The sequence below is a fragment of the Dermacentor albipictus genome, chromosome 2 (assembly GCF_038994185.2).
Source record: "Dermacentor albipictus isolate Rhodes 1998 colony chromosome 2, USDA_Dalb.pri_finalv2, whole genome shotgun sequence".
Taxonomy (NCBI): domain Eukaryota; kingdom Metazoa; phylum Arthropoda; class Arachnida; order Ixodida; family Ixodidae; genus Dermacentor; species Dermacentor albipictus.
This window is the reverse complement of record NC_091822.1, coordinates 206,145,361-206,162,245: the sequence shown is the minus strand read 5'-3', so window position 1 is coordinate 206,162,245 and position 16,885 is coordinate 206,145,361. Positions and strand designations below refer to the sequence as shown.

General features: G+C 45.9%; 1 protein-coding gene across 1 annotated transcript in view; it reads left to right on the top strand.

The window, feature by feature from the left end:
• The window catches only part of Prp8 (pre-mRNA processing factor 8), a 397,724-nt gene that overhangs the window by 237,436 nt on the left and 143,403 nt on the right, over nt 1–16,885 (top strand). Inside the window, exons 18-19 of the mRNA XM_065433711.2 lie at nt 6,539–6,685; nt 11,920–12,130. Coding sequence (XP_065289783.1) covers nt 6,539–6,685; nt 11,920–12,130 — 358 coding nt within the window. The remainder of the gene's footprint in view (nt 1–6,538; nt 6,686–11,919; nt 12,131–16,885) is intronic.

The following is a 16,885-nucleotide window of genomic DNA, read 5'->3' as shown; positions in this document are numbered from 1 at the left end:
TTGCATAAGTGTATGGGAGCAAGTTTGAGCCTATGTTTAAGGAAATTAAGCGAATGGTTTGCCGATGCGAGGATATGGTTAATGTGATTATTCCACGTCAAGTTAGGGGTTAGGTGTACGCCAAGTTACTTGTAGCTGGAAACTTGTTCAACAAGTCTGTCGTTTAAGATGTAAGATGTTGAAGTTCGGGGTGCCTGATTAGTAAAAGACATGAATTTAGTTTTAGCAAGATTTAGAGGCATTAGCCAGGTTGAACACCATACGTTTATTACGTTTAGGTCAGATTGAAAAATGTCATGATCACATTTAGAGTGAATATTACGATATATGATGCAGTCATCAGCAAATAGTCTGATATTGGATTGGATGTCGTCTGGTAGATCATTAATATAAATTAGAAAAAGTAGGGGCCCAAGCACACTTCCCTGTAGTACACCAAATATTATGGGGACTAGAGATGAGATGTGGTTGTTAACTGATGCAAATTGCGTCCTGTTAGAAAGTCTTTTATCCACGTGACAACAGTAGACTCGATGCTCAGTGGTGTAAGCTTGTGAATAAGTCGACGATGAGGGACACAGTCGAATACTTTTGAATAATCTAGGAATACGGCATCTACTTGAATTCCGGTGTCTATTGATGAATGTATGTCGTGAATAAAGCCAGCGAGCTGAGTGTCACATGAATAGCCTCTGTGAAAACCGTGCTGTTGCTTAAATATGAGGTTAGGTTCTTCAAGGTAGCTAATGACCTGAGAGTGAATAATATGTTCGTAAAATTTACAAATGTTACTTGTTAAACAAATTGGTCGATAATTAAGCGGTGAAGAACGATCCACAGACTTGAAGAATGGCACTACCTTAGCCACCTTCCAATTGTGAGGGATAACACTTGTGGATAATGATTGTGAAAATAAGGTGGACAGTATTAGGAAGATGCTTGGGGCTACATTTTTTAGAATTGTTTCTGTTGTTGAAGTTGGAAATGTTTAAGTTGATCGACGGCTTATAAGTGTTTCTGATTTATGAGAGGATAAACTCTGTCTCACTGCAATCATGCAAGAACAGTCCCAGCATTATTGCAGTCACTCTTTCTGTCGGGTCTCGAGCAACCACGATAATGTCCAGCCTGTTCTTACCGCACGCTTGCCGCCACTGTTTTCTCGTCTTCATCAAACATCAAACCCATAGCTTCGGCTGTGTTGGCACAGCGATGGGCATTGAGATTAGGTACACTTGCTATAAATGTGTATGCAAGAGTAAAAGATTTTAGTCTCCCCAAAAAACTACTGTTGCCATTGGATTGCCGGGCGGCACAAGAAAAAAGCGGGGATGCAATAAATTAGGAGGGAAAACAAAAATCCAAATATTCCAGCGCAAGATCGTTGGTGCATTTATTATGCGATTTTGTTCAGTATGCGAGTATAGACAAGGCAATCTCAAGTTTTTTTTCTAACTTTGATGGTTACCTCCTTTCCTGTTAGATCAAGTGTGCATGCTACCCATGGTTGTGTTTACATGTTGGCAAGTGTGGCCTCGTCATTTCGCAAGTTTGGCACGTATGTTTATGTCACCCAGTGCCACAATGGCCTCGAAAATATGAAGCACTGAGGCCAGTCGGGTGAAATTTCTTAATCCAGTAAAATTCACAGATGAGACGAGGGCCACAGTGTACAGTCTAATCATGCATTTTTCTGATTCTCTGCCTCCTTGTGATATGTTTTGTGATAAATCGAGTGGCCCTTATGTACACAACGATAAAGTTTAGTAAGCTTCGTAAGTTACAGGCACATTTACACAATGCTGGCTCCTTTGGGAAGAAGCGTGCTGCAGAACCAGCCGATGAGGAGAAACATTGTTGTGGTTATATGTGCACCGTGCAAACGCAGTAAATGCAATAGCATGTTTTGGCAGCAATGAAAATGGGAAATGTCATGGGTGTTCTCCAAAATCCTATGCGTGGTCTGCAAGCCTCTTATGCAGCTGCATGACAGAATGGCAGCTGCAGGTAGTAGTCTGCACAGTTGTCAATTGCATACTATTTATCATAAAACACTTCGTTTCAATCTTTGCAAGCCTTTGCGTTTCCTTGCACTAATACTTGCTTGTGGGTGTCGCCAGAACAAACCACTTATAATTCGTTTAAATATGCCGTTCCTACTAAGTAAGGCTAATCGTTCTTGAACAATGCAAGATCGGAAGTGCGAACAGCTTGATGCTTCCTTTTTTTTATGCGAAGCATATTACGAGAGCTCAACCCAGCTCCTCAGGCGCGGCGGTGTCGCCTTGAATACCACGTGACACCGTGACGTCACGACAGAGGAGAAGTGGCTTTGGCTCAACTCTTGCAAGATGGGCTGGGTGGGAATCGAACCAGGGTCTCCGGAGTGTGAGACGGAGACGCTACCACTGAGCCACGAGTACGATGCTTCAAAGCGGTACAAAAGCGCCTCTAGTAAAAGCGCTGTTGCCTTAGAAACGAGCTGTTTCTAAGGCTCAGGCGTGCGTCGCTTGCTCAGGCGCACATTTCGCTGCCGCGCCGAACGCTGCGTTGCTCGACGCTCACCGCGTCCAGTGCGGGGCGTCCAAGGCGAAGCAGAGTAACGCATGAGTTGTTTCCTCGTCTAGCCGAACCAAATATAGCCAAGCAACAGCAGTTCACCAAGCTAAACAGTGGTTCAACAACTAAAATAAAGGCTAGTATGCTTCGCATCCTGGGCTTAACCTTACCTAAGCCACAGCCATTTTTTTTAAACCCTTAACATTATTATAATTGCACAACAAAAGTTTCTGTGGTGTAGTTTTCTTTTTAATGTGATTGGGCCTGATGAGACGTGTGACTGCTGTTTAGAAAGCCATTGAAATATGTTGCACAAAACATTGTGCCCTTGTTTGCATGTTTATGAGGCAAACTAGCATAAAAAATCCAGCAGTAGGCAAATATTATATATAGTAGGCAAATATAAGGGATGATACAAGTTTTGTTTTTGGTTTGGTAGTTAAAGGCGACTCAAAGACTTGTGTATTAGTTTCTACGACCAGTGATGTTTTTCTTGAAATGGGCCCTTTTACATGTCCTCTTTCCATCTGCATTTTTTTTTTTTTTCGATGTTCGTCCTTTTGGATGCGAAAGTCTCCCTAACATAGCCATCCACCAACTCGCCCAGCGGGGAGTTCTAAACAAGTCCTTCAGCAGCCTATTTTTGTTTTCTTTGCTATAACTTCTGATCGTTTTTCAGCAACCATTTATCTAGAAATTTTGTAAAGCTCTATTCCGCATGGAGCCATTCATTCTTTGAAAGCTTGTTTGCACACAGGTTCTACAGTTCTGGAGAGGCCATTCGTGAAGTTTCGAGAATAAGTGATCTTGTGTTTAAAACTTATTCTCTGTTCCTGACTGTTAGCTGTCTTTTTAGACTAGTCAATTCTTGTGGGATACCTAATTATATAGAAACAAATATTCCTGCTATAAATGTGTAAATTCGTCTGCTTTGACTTTTCTATATTCGATACTTGCTAATCATATTCGACTCATATCTATAGTGTTTGATATCTGCCCAGCTCCAAAAAAAGTGATTGTTTGCACCTACCAAAAAATGAAAATGACACTCAGCAGCCCTGAAATTTTATTAGCATGCTTCAGATCAGAAGCGAATACACAAGCAGTACTTGCTTTTGTTTCACTCAACTCTAAACATGGTGGCTTCTTTTACATTGAATTTGCATACACTTCAAGCTCGATGTTGCAGAAGATTTTGTTGCTGATGTACAAAATACACTTGGCATTTGTAATTGCATCTTATGCCCACATTTTTTTTTTTTTCATGCCTTCAAATTATAAGCACAATAGACGCTCGCCTTGTTGCTTCTGTTGTGGGAAGGGTATTCTGCATTGTACAGTTTCTGGAAAACACACTGTGGTTTGCAGGTTGTCATTTCCCAACCAGTCCACATGTTTATACAATGCCACGAGTGACGAGAGAAATAGAGAGCATGTGCAGCATGAGCAATGGGAGAGATTGCATGGACAGTGCAATTAACAAGTGAGCATGCTGTGGGGATCTAGTATCTCATAGGGGTACTAACCATAGGAGCAGTGGTCACCACTATGTTTCCCTAGCTATGTCGTGGCGCCAACAGCGTTCCCATCTGCATTCGGGTTCGTGAGTAAACTTCACCGGTGTTTGCGATGCCAGTGTGTACGGGCGTGTTTCCGGTCAGAGCGAGGCTCTGATACGCAGTGTTGGCATCACCTCAAACATTCGACTCAGCAGTGCTGACAGGCTCCAACGCAGGGTGTGTTCTCCCCTACAGATGCTTCTGCGGATATCAAGGAAACTGTACCAAGCAGAAAACTGTACTCTGTTGGCGACACTGAAGAGCACAGTGTAGTGAGGACACGGTGTGGCCACCGCATAGTGGCGCCTGTGTGTTTGAACTTGTAAAGTTGCAAATGTCGCAGCTACTGTATGTAGGTATTCTCCAAGAATGGAGGCACAGTAGTCGCTGCCTATGTTTCTGTACCTGCCTGGTTTTGCCAACTGCATTCCTACCTGTATTCCAGTGCACCAATGAACTTCACTTGCTGTTGCGACGCCAGTGTGTATGCGCGTGTCCCCAGTCAGAGCGGGGCTCTGCGTGTCCTTTCATGACACGATGTTGGTGCTGCCTCTAACATTCGACAAAGAGCTCACGCGTACAGCCAACCCAGTGCAACCCTGAAACGTCTAAGCACCAATTGTTATGAAACATTTTCGTCAGCCACTGACATCGTTCTCAGCATTTCAAGTCTAGTAGACTTGAAATCACTGTAGTGTCTTCTTAGCCTCCTGTATGAGGCCAGTGGCATTGCTCAACACAACGATCAGTGCAGTTGGTAAACCAGCATCGTGCATATAAGCTTCGTGCTTTGGCATTGCTTTTTTGTCCGGTAGAGCAGTGATAACCAATGGGAATGGCATAAAAAGAATCTATCGGCTACTTTGTGAGGACACAATGTCCATAAGGCAAATGAGTGCGTTGTAGGTGACAAGCCGAACAGACTGAAAAAAAAAAAAATTTCATTGTCTTCCTTCACAAAAAAAGAACAATAAAGGAAAGAAAAAGAAAACGAGCTATTGCCACTATGAGACCATGCATTGTCATGCATCATGCTTGGACCGTGCATTATATCGAGCAAACAGGTTTATAATGCAGTGTCTACCAAGGCTTCAGACACATGCACAATCCACAGCCAGTCGCTCGACCACTCAAATGTGATTCATACTGTACAATATGCTGTATTTACTAACCTAAACTATTTTTTTCGTTTGTGAGATAACAAACGAGGTAGCTGGGCAATGTACCTACAGGTAACAGTTCAAATGCTTGTCAAAGTTAACAGCACAACTTATTCCCTAGCAGCACGGTACCTACGCTGCTGTGATATTCATATGTTTCGTAACTACTCATTGCTGCTAAATGACAGCTTAGAACTACAATGAGAGTGCTGCAGTAAGGTCACATAAGCAAAATGAATTTTCAGAAATGCATAACTGATCTCCGAGGCTAATTCTAGGCTCAAACATGCATCACTCATCATGCTAAATGCTCCGCACTGCAGAAGCTCTGGCCATGCTTACTTGAATCACTTCAGTATGTCTCGCAGAACTGTAGAAGACACCACGTCATACTAAACAGACCGTGCAATTGTGCAAACCACCACCAGACACTGCCGCCAAGTGTATACCTGGCGTACAACCCGAAGCTCTCATCCAAGCCAGGATGCCGACTGCCCATAGATGGTGCCACTACCTATACAATATGGCAATGCCCATAAGAAAAAATTTACTGCCCAAACGCCCTGTACAGAGGGTTAACCAGTGAAGCTGAAACATGCAGCCCTGGTGTTTATCACTGTGTTAATCCCAACAGTTCATTAAAATCTCTCAATTATTGGTTACGTCTTTGTGTTTCTTAATGAGATTACACACACATTCGGCTGTGAAGGAGAGAACGACGTCAGGGACGATATGCCTGCAGTCTGCCGTGGTTCCTTGTGTTCAGTGTCCCGAGCTTGCTTGGTGGCATGATTAGCAGCATCCACCCGCCATTGCTGCTTGCGATTCTTCAAAATTACATTGCGTGAAAATCAAATCTGTCCATCACATAAGACATTGAATGGCTCATACCCTCTTAAGGCATTGCTGGTGAGTGGTTCAACCTGCTCCATCTACTTGTTAGTCAAGATGGAGCTTCGTCGAATTTATAGTGGCTGAGTTAATTGGGAAATTGGGCAAGTTAGTGACTAATCATCATATCATGTGGGTGAAGCAGCACACTGAACAGGACAAAGTGGAGAGGACACAAGGAAACAACACTCCTTGTGTCCTTTCTGCTTTGTCCTGTTCATTGCGCTGCTTCACCCACACTGTATGATGATTTAGTGTATCCTGCTACTTGCTACGGCCATGACACTTCAACTTGGCTTCTTGCATGTGCATTTATGCATCCAGTGGCTTTGGCGTGGTTTTAGTACCTAAAATATTTGTTCTTTACAGGTTCACTGCCGAAGAAGCAAGAGACCTGATCCAGCGCTACCTAACTGAGCACCCTGACCCAAACAATGAGAACATTGTTGGGTACAACAACAAGAAGTGTTGGCCCAGAGATGCCCGTATGCGTCTCATGAAGCATGATGTTAACCTGTGAGTGAAACCCAACAATATGGTGTTTTTGCTGAGCTCCAGGATGTAGTTGGCTAGAGATATACATTGCTGGTTTAAAAAATCATGCCCAGTTCCTAGTTCAGTGAGATTTGCATCAACCTTGTGAGCAAGGCTGTAATTTATTTAGCTGAACATGTGCGTAGTAGCTGCAGTATAATTTATAAAAATCTAAACGAGAGGAACATGATGGACACCCTGTATTGTATGCTTTACTGTGCAGTGTACCTGTGCACAGCCTTTTAATGGCTACAGTGATAAAAGCTGCATGGGGGCTCTGATCTAGTATTGGTCTCATCAGTATGATCCTAACAAAATGGACAGCACCAACTATAGTCAGGAGAGATGCGCAATACCAACTGCATGTCGTACCAAAGCTAGTCTTGTGATGGGTTACTGAAAGCTACAAAAAGTCTGCTGTGCACACCTACAAATGGCAAATGGAATGAGGGGCCACCGTACAGTATTTCATTAAGATGGCGGCTGTGAACATACAATGGTCATCCCATGCACTCACTTTCATTGGTGAGGCGATTTGTCAACTTTCTGAGGGTCGTGCGACTGCTGTGAATAGATCTGAGTTAATTTGGTAACCGTAACTTTAATTGCCGACACGTGACGCAGCTCCTATAGGTCTAACTGGCTGGACAGTGTAGCCATGACGAAAATTTGCCGGTAACCAATGTGATAACGAGCTGCAAAACATCGTAGGAAACTTGTCTCGTATCAGTGATAGGTCAGGAAATGAAGAATACAGGTTAGATTGACAGCCATGGAAGCGGCGTTCGGGTCTGTGATTGACCAGCTGGCAACTACGGCGAGCACGCGTGCCAAGTTGGAGTGTGTGTTCGCATGTGGGTAGAAAGCTCTGAAGCATGCGAATCAGGTGCATGAACACTGAACTCGTGTATTCGATGTGCTCAATGTGCCCTCCAATGGCTAATCAAACAGATCTTTGCACATGTTTCATTTCTTTTTGTAGGTTGTGCCAGATCTTTTTCTGAAGGAACTACTGCATTCAATATTTTATGTAATGCATCAACAAAAAGCAGAATGAATGCACTTTTCGTGCGTAAACGATTTATTAACGAGATCTAGGTTATAAAAAAGATATAAATTGCCAGAACCAAGATTGTGGGATAAAATTGAACAGTTTGTAAAGACACACTTGTGTCTACTAAGAAAAAGTTGACAGAAATTTTGAGATGTGCTAAATGTATTGCCGTCTAATAGACACTATCTCTAAAAAAATAAAATAATTTCTTTGAACAGGTTTTCAACTATAAAAATTTTAACTGCAAGCACTGCATTTGTGCGTGCCATGTGGCGAAGCAGTGCCTCTATCAAAAACATAGTGGAACGTTGCATGTCTTGCAGTAAACTCTTTGTTTTCTGATTGGACTTCCTGCCGTAGCATTTCTTGCAACTTCTATAGGTCCCTATCTTGGTAGTCTCGTAAGCTCTCCAAACGGCAACAAAGATGGGCCTAAGCAATAGGCAAAATTAACCACGCTGCGACCACCTATGTTCCGGGCTGGTTTGGGTCGTCGTCGCTATCAGTCAGCCTGATGAAAAGACTGCATCCTCAGACTTGCTGCTGCTTGACCCGTCAATAAAATCAGCCGAAGACGCAGTGGAATCACGACATCTGTGATCTTTCGAAGTGCGTGTGCACTGCTTCCGGAGGTGGCCATTTTTGCTTTCTACTTTGACTATCACAAAACTTCGGAATGCATTCAAAAATTGCCCCCATGCAGGAAAAAAGTGAACTGCTTGGGAAAATATATTTCTCCTTCATGTTCGATGGCGAAATGTGTCTGTGAGCAGCGCAGAAGGTTTCCAAATCGGCGTTTCAAACCATCGATAGCGGGCTAATGATGCTCAATAGGCGCAGTAGGGAAAGGGGAAATAATGTTTAATTATTTATGACACCAAAGTTTGTTGCAAATTATGAGTTTGCAAAGTCTCGAAGCCGTTCAAAGACATAGGGACGAAGTTTAGGCAAGTCTCGTTACTAACCGCCCTTCGCATGGTGGCTGAACTGCCCTGCTTGCAGCTCCAGTAGACACTAGCACCACAGTTCCCTCTGTTAATTACTGTATGAAACTCTGTGACATAGTCTACTGCGGCTGCCACAGGGTGCTGCCATGACCCGTCTCATTGCTGAGACTCGATATTTGGGCTGGGCCAGCGGGACATTGATTCCTTGTGCCCCCTTGCCGTCTTTCCTGTAATGGAAGAGAAAGCCGCTCATTTGGCCCAATAACTTAGCTTGTGATTGACGGATTTGAAAAAGATTTCCAGCTGGAGATGCGTGAGGATACATACGCGTGATACCATTCTATGATTATATGAGCATTATTATCTAAATAGAGTTTACACTTACTAGCAGAGCTACCCACACAGTAACGAGTGGAACAGCAGAACTGGGGCTGCCTTCATTGCATGTTGGCACACATTATGAATGGCAACGCATGGAACTGCATGTCACATGTAAGAGGTCAGGTTACTGTATAAACGTGTCTTTTTTTCTTTCGAAAACTTGGCTTTGCTTGGCAAGAAACAAACCTGACTAGTATATTGCCAAAGCAGTTTGTGGGTGCTATTCTGGACACTGTAAAATTCTGCCAAATTGTCAGATTCTGCAGTGGCAGCATTTTGAACCAATTAGAGAGAATTAGTAATAAACTTCTGAGCGAATTGGAGCTGACAATGTGGCAAATTCGACAAGGTCCAAAATACCACCTTTGGACCGGAAATTGCGAAGCAACGTAGCTGTTATTGCAGGAATAATTTAACTATTGAGGAAGCATGACCCACATGAACATTTCGTTGATATTAAATGTAATTTGTTACGGCTCGGGCAGCACTTGTCGTCCACCTGCCACCAATGCCTGTGTAAAATCGCTATCAGGCTCGTCTCTCTTCCCAGCATTCCGGACATCGCAGAAGTTTGCAAGAAGATGGAGGCTTGAAGTGATGAGTAACTGTTAAATAAGGATTATCTTTGGAGCCAACCTTTGGACAAGGCAGATTGTCTCTGTCAGGGCAGCATCTGCTTTCCCTAGCACTGTTTTTATGTGCCCGTAGCTCACCCTCCAGCACCCACATTAGGTGAGAGGAAGAATAAACTTGTGCATAGAGTAGGGTAGTTTAATTGAAAGTGTTAAAAAATTTACTTTTTTGAGCATTTTGACTTCAATACCCTTACTCTGTGTACCTGCTTATTTTCATCCTTCTCACCCATTGAGTGTGGGGAGAGTGCATAAAGAAGCTGATAAAGAAAGCAAATGCTGCTTTGGCAAGCCCCCTTCTCAAAAGGTTGGCTCCAGCAACGTTTTCTTGTTCAACCACTGCTAGTGTTTACAGCATAGGAATTCATAAATGCTATCGCAACTTTACAGAGAAAAATTCGGATAAAAAAAAATGTTCCACAGTGTTCTCCTCGTTACCACGACAGTACTGGACAGTGGCTGGCAAGCTTTCCATGACATTAAAGAAGTTTGGCTGAACCCATCTTGCGATGACTGTCAACTGTCATGCATTGAATCAATATGGCCACACAACGTATTGCCACCATAGAAACAAGTAATTTATGAGGTGTGTACTGCCGTGAGACTCCCCTCTCGCGCTTGCCTAAGAACACCCGGTGCCATCTAGCACCGCTGCTGGAAAGCTTGGGATGGCATCTGAAATGCATGGTGCACTAGTAAGTGCGAATGCTGAGAAACATGTTATGCAGCAGCCAGTCTCCTTTCTCACCCTTCTTTCTTTCTTTCTGGACACTCTGCGCCATCTAGTAGCGCTGCCAAGATGTCCGCGCATGACCTTCAAGACAAGAAGCATCGTGCGCCAGTACCTGCGAACACTGAGAATTGGTCCCTCGTTTGCCGCACACTCAGTGGGACATACTGTGTGACCCAAGTTAAAGAGACGTTCATTGAAGAGTGGCATATACCCAGTTCATTCGCGGCACAACTCTGTAAAGCATTGGCGTGAAAGACATGCATCGAAAAGGAGCACCTATCCCCCTGCATTTGTCGCACAGCCTGCTAATGCGTCGAGTAGCCGTGCGAACGGCTACTCGACTCGAACGGCTACTCGTGATGTGGGCTTGATTCTACTCTGCATCGTAGAAATTTGAGGGATCTCTTATGTCATCGTAGAGGGGCACAATCCCAGTGGCACATAACATACCTAATTACCGAAGTTGGCATCAGAGACATTCATTGAAGAGCGGAACACACCTATTGGCCCAGTGACCCAAGTTGACATCAAAGAGGCGGTTCATTAAAGATCAGTCATTGAAGATCAGCATAGACCGAGAAGCACATACCCCAAGCTCCAAGTCCATGTTAAAGAGTGTTAAAGGTGCAACTCTCAGGTGCTCGTTCGTGCAGCGAGCGTCAGCATCGGCGAAACTGAGCGAACAAGCACAGCGAAAGATGAGAGAGAATGTGGAGCGGAGGAGGAGGGCACAATGGAACCATGAGGCGAAAAGCGGAAGAGGAGGATATGCTGAAAGGGTTGGAAGAGAACTGTCGTGTGGTGACAATGGCAACAAGATGGCGCCAGAGTTGTGTGCATAGTCTCTGAGGTCTGCGGGCGGTGGCTGCTGTGAATCGCACCCACGTGTCACCTACACACTGGCTCTTGCAATTACAAGATTGGCAAGGCATTTGCGCGACACTTTGCTCTGTTTTGCAACGTGCAGCGCGAGACAGATTGTCTGCACCAGCCAATATATCGTGAAATGGAAACACTTGTAGAGCTGCGCTCAAATTTCTGATTGGGGAGTATCATAATTGTCAGTGAATTTTTTTCAAACATCAATGTCTGCCCAGTGCCACATCTACAGTGATCCATGCCGGCATGAAAGAGCTTCGTTGGAGAGAGCCACGTATGTGCACATTGGCATACTTATTGATGCAAGTTGATTTGATGGTTGCTTTTGAACCCGTCAGCAAAGCAGCTCAATGCTCTAACCATTCTACCATGGACTACCCAGTAACACAGGTAGGTGGAAAAATGCAAAGATAAATACATGCAAATGTACATAGGTAGCCCCTGAAAAGTACGTGAACCACCTTAAGAATGCCAGCACATTACAAAAGCGGGTGCCATACATTTTGGTTGTCTGTCCGTCTGTCTGTGCTAATTTGATATGCATCCTCACTTGTGGTGTAAAAATGTGCTGACTTGTGCATGCGGTGCAGGGGTCGTGCAGTGTTTTGGGACATCAAGAACCGACTGCCACGGTCAGTGACAACAGTCCAGTGGGAGGGCAGCTTTGTGTCGGTGTATAGCAAGGACAACCCCAACCTGCTGTTCAACATGGGTGGCTTCGAGTGCCGCATCTTGCCCAAGTGCCGCATGACCCACGAGGAGTTCAGCCACAAGGATGGCGTGTGGAACCTGCAGAATGAGGTGGGTGGGCCTGAATACAGCCGAACCTTATTACAATAAACGACTGTGTTTGGGCTTCAGGTGCTTCTGTAGCGGTTCCTTTCATGAAGCAGCATTTAAAATTGCGAAGATGAGTCATGCAGTGTAAGAATGTTGTGTTGAAAGCTTTCCTTCCTATAGTGCCCATCCTTCTTTTCACCAATGTGCATGAAGTTAAAAAGATGTTTCTGATAGAGGTCTCCGTATACTCAAATATCACCGAATCGAATAGTGAATGTTCGAATAATTTCGTTTGCAAATCGAATCTACTATTTGATATTGTGAATACAGGATGGCGCAAAAGTTTGTATCACCTGAAATTCTTATAAAGAAAAAAAAAAGTACCGTATTTACTCAATTCTATCGTGCCCTCGATTGTAACGTGCACCCATTTTTCATGAACAAAAAAAGGGGGGGGGGGGGGGGCGTGAGCGGCCTCGATTGCAATGCGCACCTGTTTGCCATGACTTAAAGAAAGAAAAAGTCTTTTACAGTACCGTACATCTCATTCTTCCCTACAGGAATACAACTTTCTCTCATTCGGAAAAAGCAAAGATTTACTCCCAATGCACTATAGTTCTAATAAATAAAAAAGTCGCAGTTTCGCGCGAAAAGCGGAGCGTCGATTACGATAGCAAATTAGTAGACAGCTATACGGTTTTAAGTAAAACTCCTGCTTGGGCTAGTTGGTTCATGCTTGAATTAGTAAAGACAAGGCGCAGAAGACCAGGACTCAAGAAGAACAGAAACGGGGTTTTGGTCCTTTCGTTTATGTACTTCTTCTTGAGTCCTGGTCTTCTGCGCCTTGCCTTTACTAATGCAAATATACGGTTTTATCGACCATATAAACTTTAATACATTTGCTTCCTGACTAAATAAACAAGCATGAACATGTCTTACTCAATGACCACGGAAACTTTTTAAACACTGGAGTGAGGAAGTGCAGTAGCAGGAGTGAGGGAATTGACCTTTGTGCGGCCTCTCGCTTTGACGTGAACTAAGCGCCGAGGATACAGCCCGGTGTGCCTAGATGCATAGACACTATCTCTATCGCAGATCGCTTTAAAATAGACGACGCGCGGCTGCGCCGTACATAGCAGCCACCGTAGAGAACACATCTCCTGTTTGCGCGAATCCTGCACGCAAGTTGCGGGAACTCTGAACGCCCGTGTTGCGTCCTGATTTCCATCTGTCTCCGCACACGTGATCACTTTCCTTTTAATTATGGCATCATGATGAAGTCGGCATCTCTTTGCAGTCAGCACTTGCATGCTGATAGTGTCAACACAGAAATTGGCAAGGCGGACGGTGCAACACCGCTAAAGCATATGGAGGAAGCTATGGCAGCTAGGCTCGAACCTCGTATGGGGCGGCCATTTCGAAATGCCGATGGTGATATGGTAACACAGATTTAGGGTCGTACTTAATTATAAGGCGTGCACAATGTTGGGACCCGTTTTATCGGGAAAAAAGAGGGCGTTAGATTCGAGTAAATACGGTGAAATTGAAGCCCAATCAGATCGGCACGAAATTTTATGCGTATAAGACATAGCCGATAACCTGCGTTTTCATGTCTTGTCAAGTGATGACACAACGCCAGCTCATCAATGTCACCAGTGGGCGACGCGATTGCTGCGAGCAGGGTTCTTCAAGTGATAGCTTTTGGGGATACAGTCACTTACGCAGGATTTCGCGTCTTGGCATCGAATGTGCCGTTGCACACTGTTCCGTTTACACGCAATCAAATAAGCCTGAATCTTGGAGGGGATATCGTATGGTCACTATAGCCGGCTGAAAGCGTAGCACATGGTGCGTCATCTTCCAACTCGGAGTCATCGTCAGATGGTGCAGCAGAAACCTGACGAATGATCTCGCTGTCATCGAGTTCTGCTCATGTCAGTACAACAATGTCAGCACCTGTGAAGCTGTCAAATGAGACGGTGTCCGGAATCGCAATGCAACCTCTGCACAGGTCTCGGCAGAAGATTTTCAACGTCAGTATGGAGCACATCGGAAGGCGACAAATCCTAGGCCTCTCGGCACCTGCTTGCCGGCATTCACCAGCGCAGTCTGCGCGGGCACTGTCAGTGCCATTAGACACTTGATGCAATGTTTCCGTATGCCGCGTTGGATCACCGCATCCTCGACACAGCACACAAAGCAAACACCACCACGCCGTCACCAATCGCACAAACAAAAAATGTGGCCTACTCGCAGCATCATGCACGAAGAAAGAAACAAATCAGCTGCTGGACTGTCTTGACGTGGCTTACTAAGCTGAGACCGGAACTGCTGGAGCCACTCTATCGAACCAGACAGAAACGATGATGATGAGCGGGGATTTGCAGTATCGCCACTTCGTGGGGCAGCTAGGAGGCTCCGTTCAAAACAAAAATGGCGTTCAGCAAGTCGAACCATGCACCGGTCAGAGTCGGTGCATGGCGCTCTCGATAGAGTTGGCTCAAGGAGAGTCTGAAAAATCAGACGAGAGGTAGCAAGGTGTTCGAACTTTCGGCAATTATACGTTATGGTCTATGGGGAGAATGGCGATGCTGCGAGGCAGACCGAATAATCGAGCATGTCCAAAAAATCAGTTGGCGACTGTATTTATTAAAATAAAGGACACCTGGCTGTACTTTATGTTTCCGTCAAATTTACCCCAGTTTTGGTTTCTTAATTTGGCTCTTCTAGAAAAAAAAAAAATTCCTCTTATTAGCTGCAAGCATTCCATGACTGCTTGCAGCCCCTACATCATGGCTACACTGTGTAGGCCATTGGGGCTAATCGGTGCTGCATTGGCAGCTACAAATAGTTTGGTGCCGAATCATATTCGCAGCAGCCATGCGTTACTCGGGAAATCCAATAAACTGCCTCGCAAATGAAAACAAATGCACGGTATGTTGTCACACAAACTTGCCATGACCTTCTTTATTTCAGAAACTTTGACTGAAAGCAAATCACGCCACTCCTGGAAATGAATGGGTGCCTGCTCTTTACCGTCCACCTGTGCAGCACCAATGATGACTGCATGTTGTGGGGATGCGCGACTCTCACGCATCCCCTGATATGTTGTCTTCCCGCGTGGTGCGTCTCCTGTAATCCGGCTTCGCCGCGTGGCCTGCGTGATGCTCGCGGCGGTTGATGTGGTTGGGGCGCAGTGAGAGAGATGGCGCGAGTATTGCGCTGCTAACGCCACCTCACGGCAGGGTTACTTGGGGGCGCAGGGCACATCGTGCTGTTTCTTTCCCGGCGGGTCGGCAAACTGCGTGGACATTCCGTGCGCGTGGCGACCCACGCTTCTACGAGACCGTCTCGCGTGGCCGCCTTCGAACGCGCCACCGTTGGCGTGACCGAACACGCGGACGACCAAGCGTTGGGATCCAGCATGGGGCGAACATATTCGCTCGCTTCCGGTCGCGGTGAGTTGGACTTCTAGATTTGTCGCGCGCCCATTGGCATGTTTTGTGGATAGCAACTCGGCTGGCGGGCATTGATCTATGAAAGGTGCAACAAATGCCCTTGTGATTGTTTGCACTACTGTGTACTGTCGTTCCTTAGTCCCAAGAGTACCGGAGGAGAACTCCACATCTGGCTGTCCAACGTGGACCTCTTGGGGCATCGGACGATAGTTAACAGTTTTGCTTCGTTCGAGACCTTTGTTTGAACCGAAGCGTAGGCCTAGCGTGAATTTTGATCGCTAGCGTCGGCGGCGTGCTTTCTTGAGCAAGGTGATGGTGGCTGTATTGTGTTTGAACACGTCAACATGCTAAGCCTTTTCGCAAGTGTTTTTTTTTTAATGACATTCGTCTGTACGAGAGCCACGTGGTCTGCATCCTGGGAGAGCGAGCTATAGCGCCTGCGGAGCAATGGCAAGCCTGAAGCGAGTGAGTACGGAAGCCTCGTGGGTGGTCCGAATTTCTTATGTAAATAGCTTCTTCTATCTCTTTGACTCGGATGAAGTCGCGGCTCTGGGAGCCGGGTGGCCGCGGGCCACGGGTGCCACTACGGGCTGACTGGTATTGCGGCCTGGCACCGGGCGCTCCGACACCGTCTGGGACGGTGGGTGCCGTCAACTCGGATGCTGTGTGCACCGAGCGGAGTAGGACCACCTCACAGAGCTGACGTCTCCTCGCGGCTGCCTGTTTTGTGCTCATTTTGGGTGTTGTTTTTGGATGCCGGTTGTTGTCAGGGCAGCGACGCTTTAGGCCTAAGGCTTTACGAAGCTGCCTGTCGCACGTGGAGGGACACAACCTGGTGGACCGTGGCGTTGAGGTGTTGCAATTTGCTTCCCGCATTCTATTTAGCCTCGCACGAATTGAAATTACTCGTTCAACTCAAGGAAGCGAGCTTCGTTTACGTGAACTTAGCATCTGAGTAGCTGCCCGATCTTTTGCTAGACGAGTTGAACATCGTACCACGTGGGCGATGCGCATGCAGACTTCCTCTCCCTTGCATTACTTTAGTGTTCGCCGAGTGTGTTGAGTTCCCGCAGCGTGATTGGAGTCACCCCGGGGCGATGGTCATGCTGTGGCCAGTTCGGCGCAGCAACTTCGGCGGCCTCCTGCATCCAGCTTGCGAAACCCTCGGCGGCGGACAAAAGAGCCGGCGGTCACCGACAGCTACGGCGGCTCTTCCCAGCGGGGCGCGTCGGCGCGAGCAACGCTTGCTCGTACTGACTACTGCGTCGTCGCTTCCGGAGTCCTGGCCTGGCATCGTGCCGTCGAGCCTGCAAAGCTG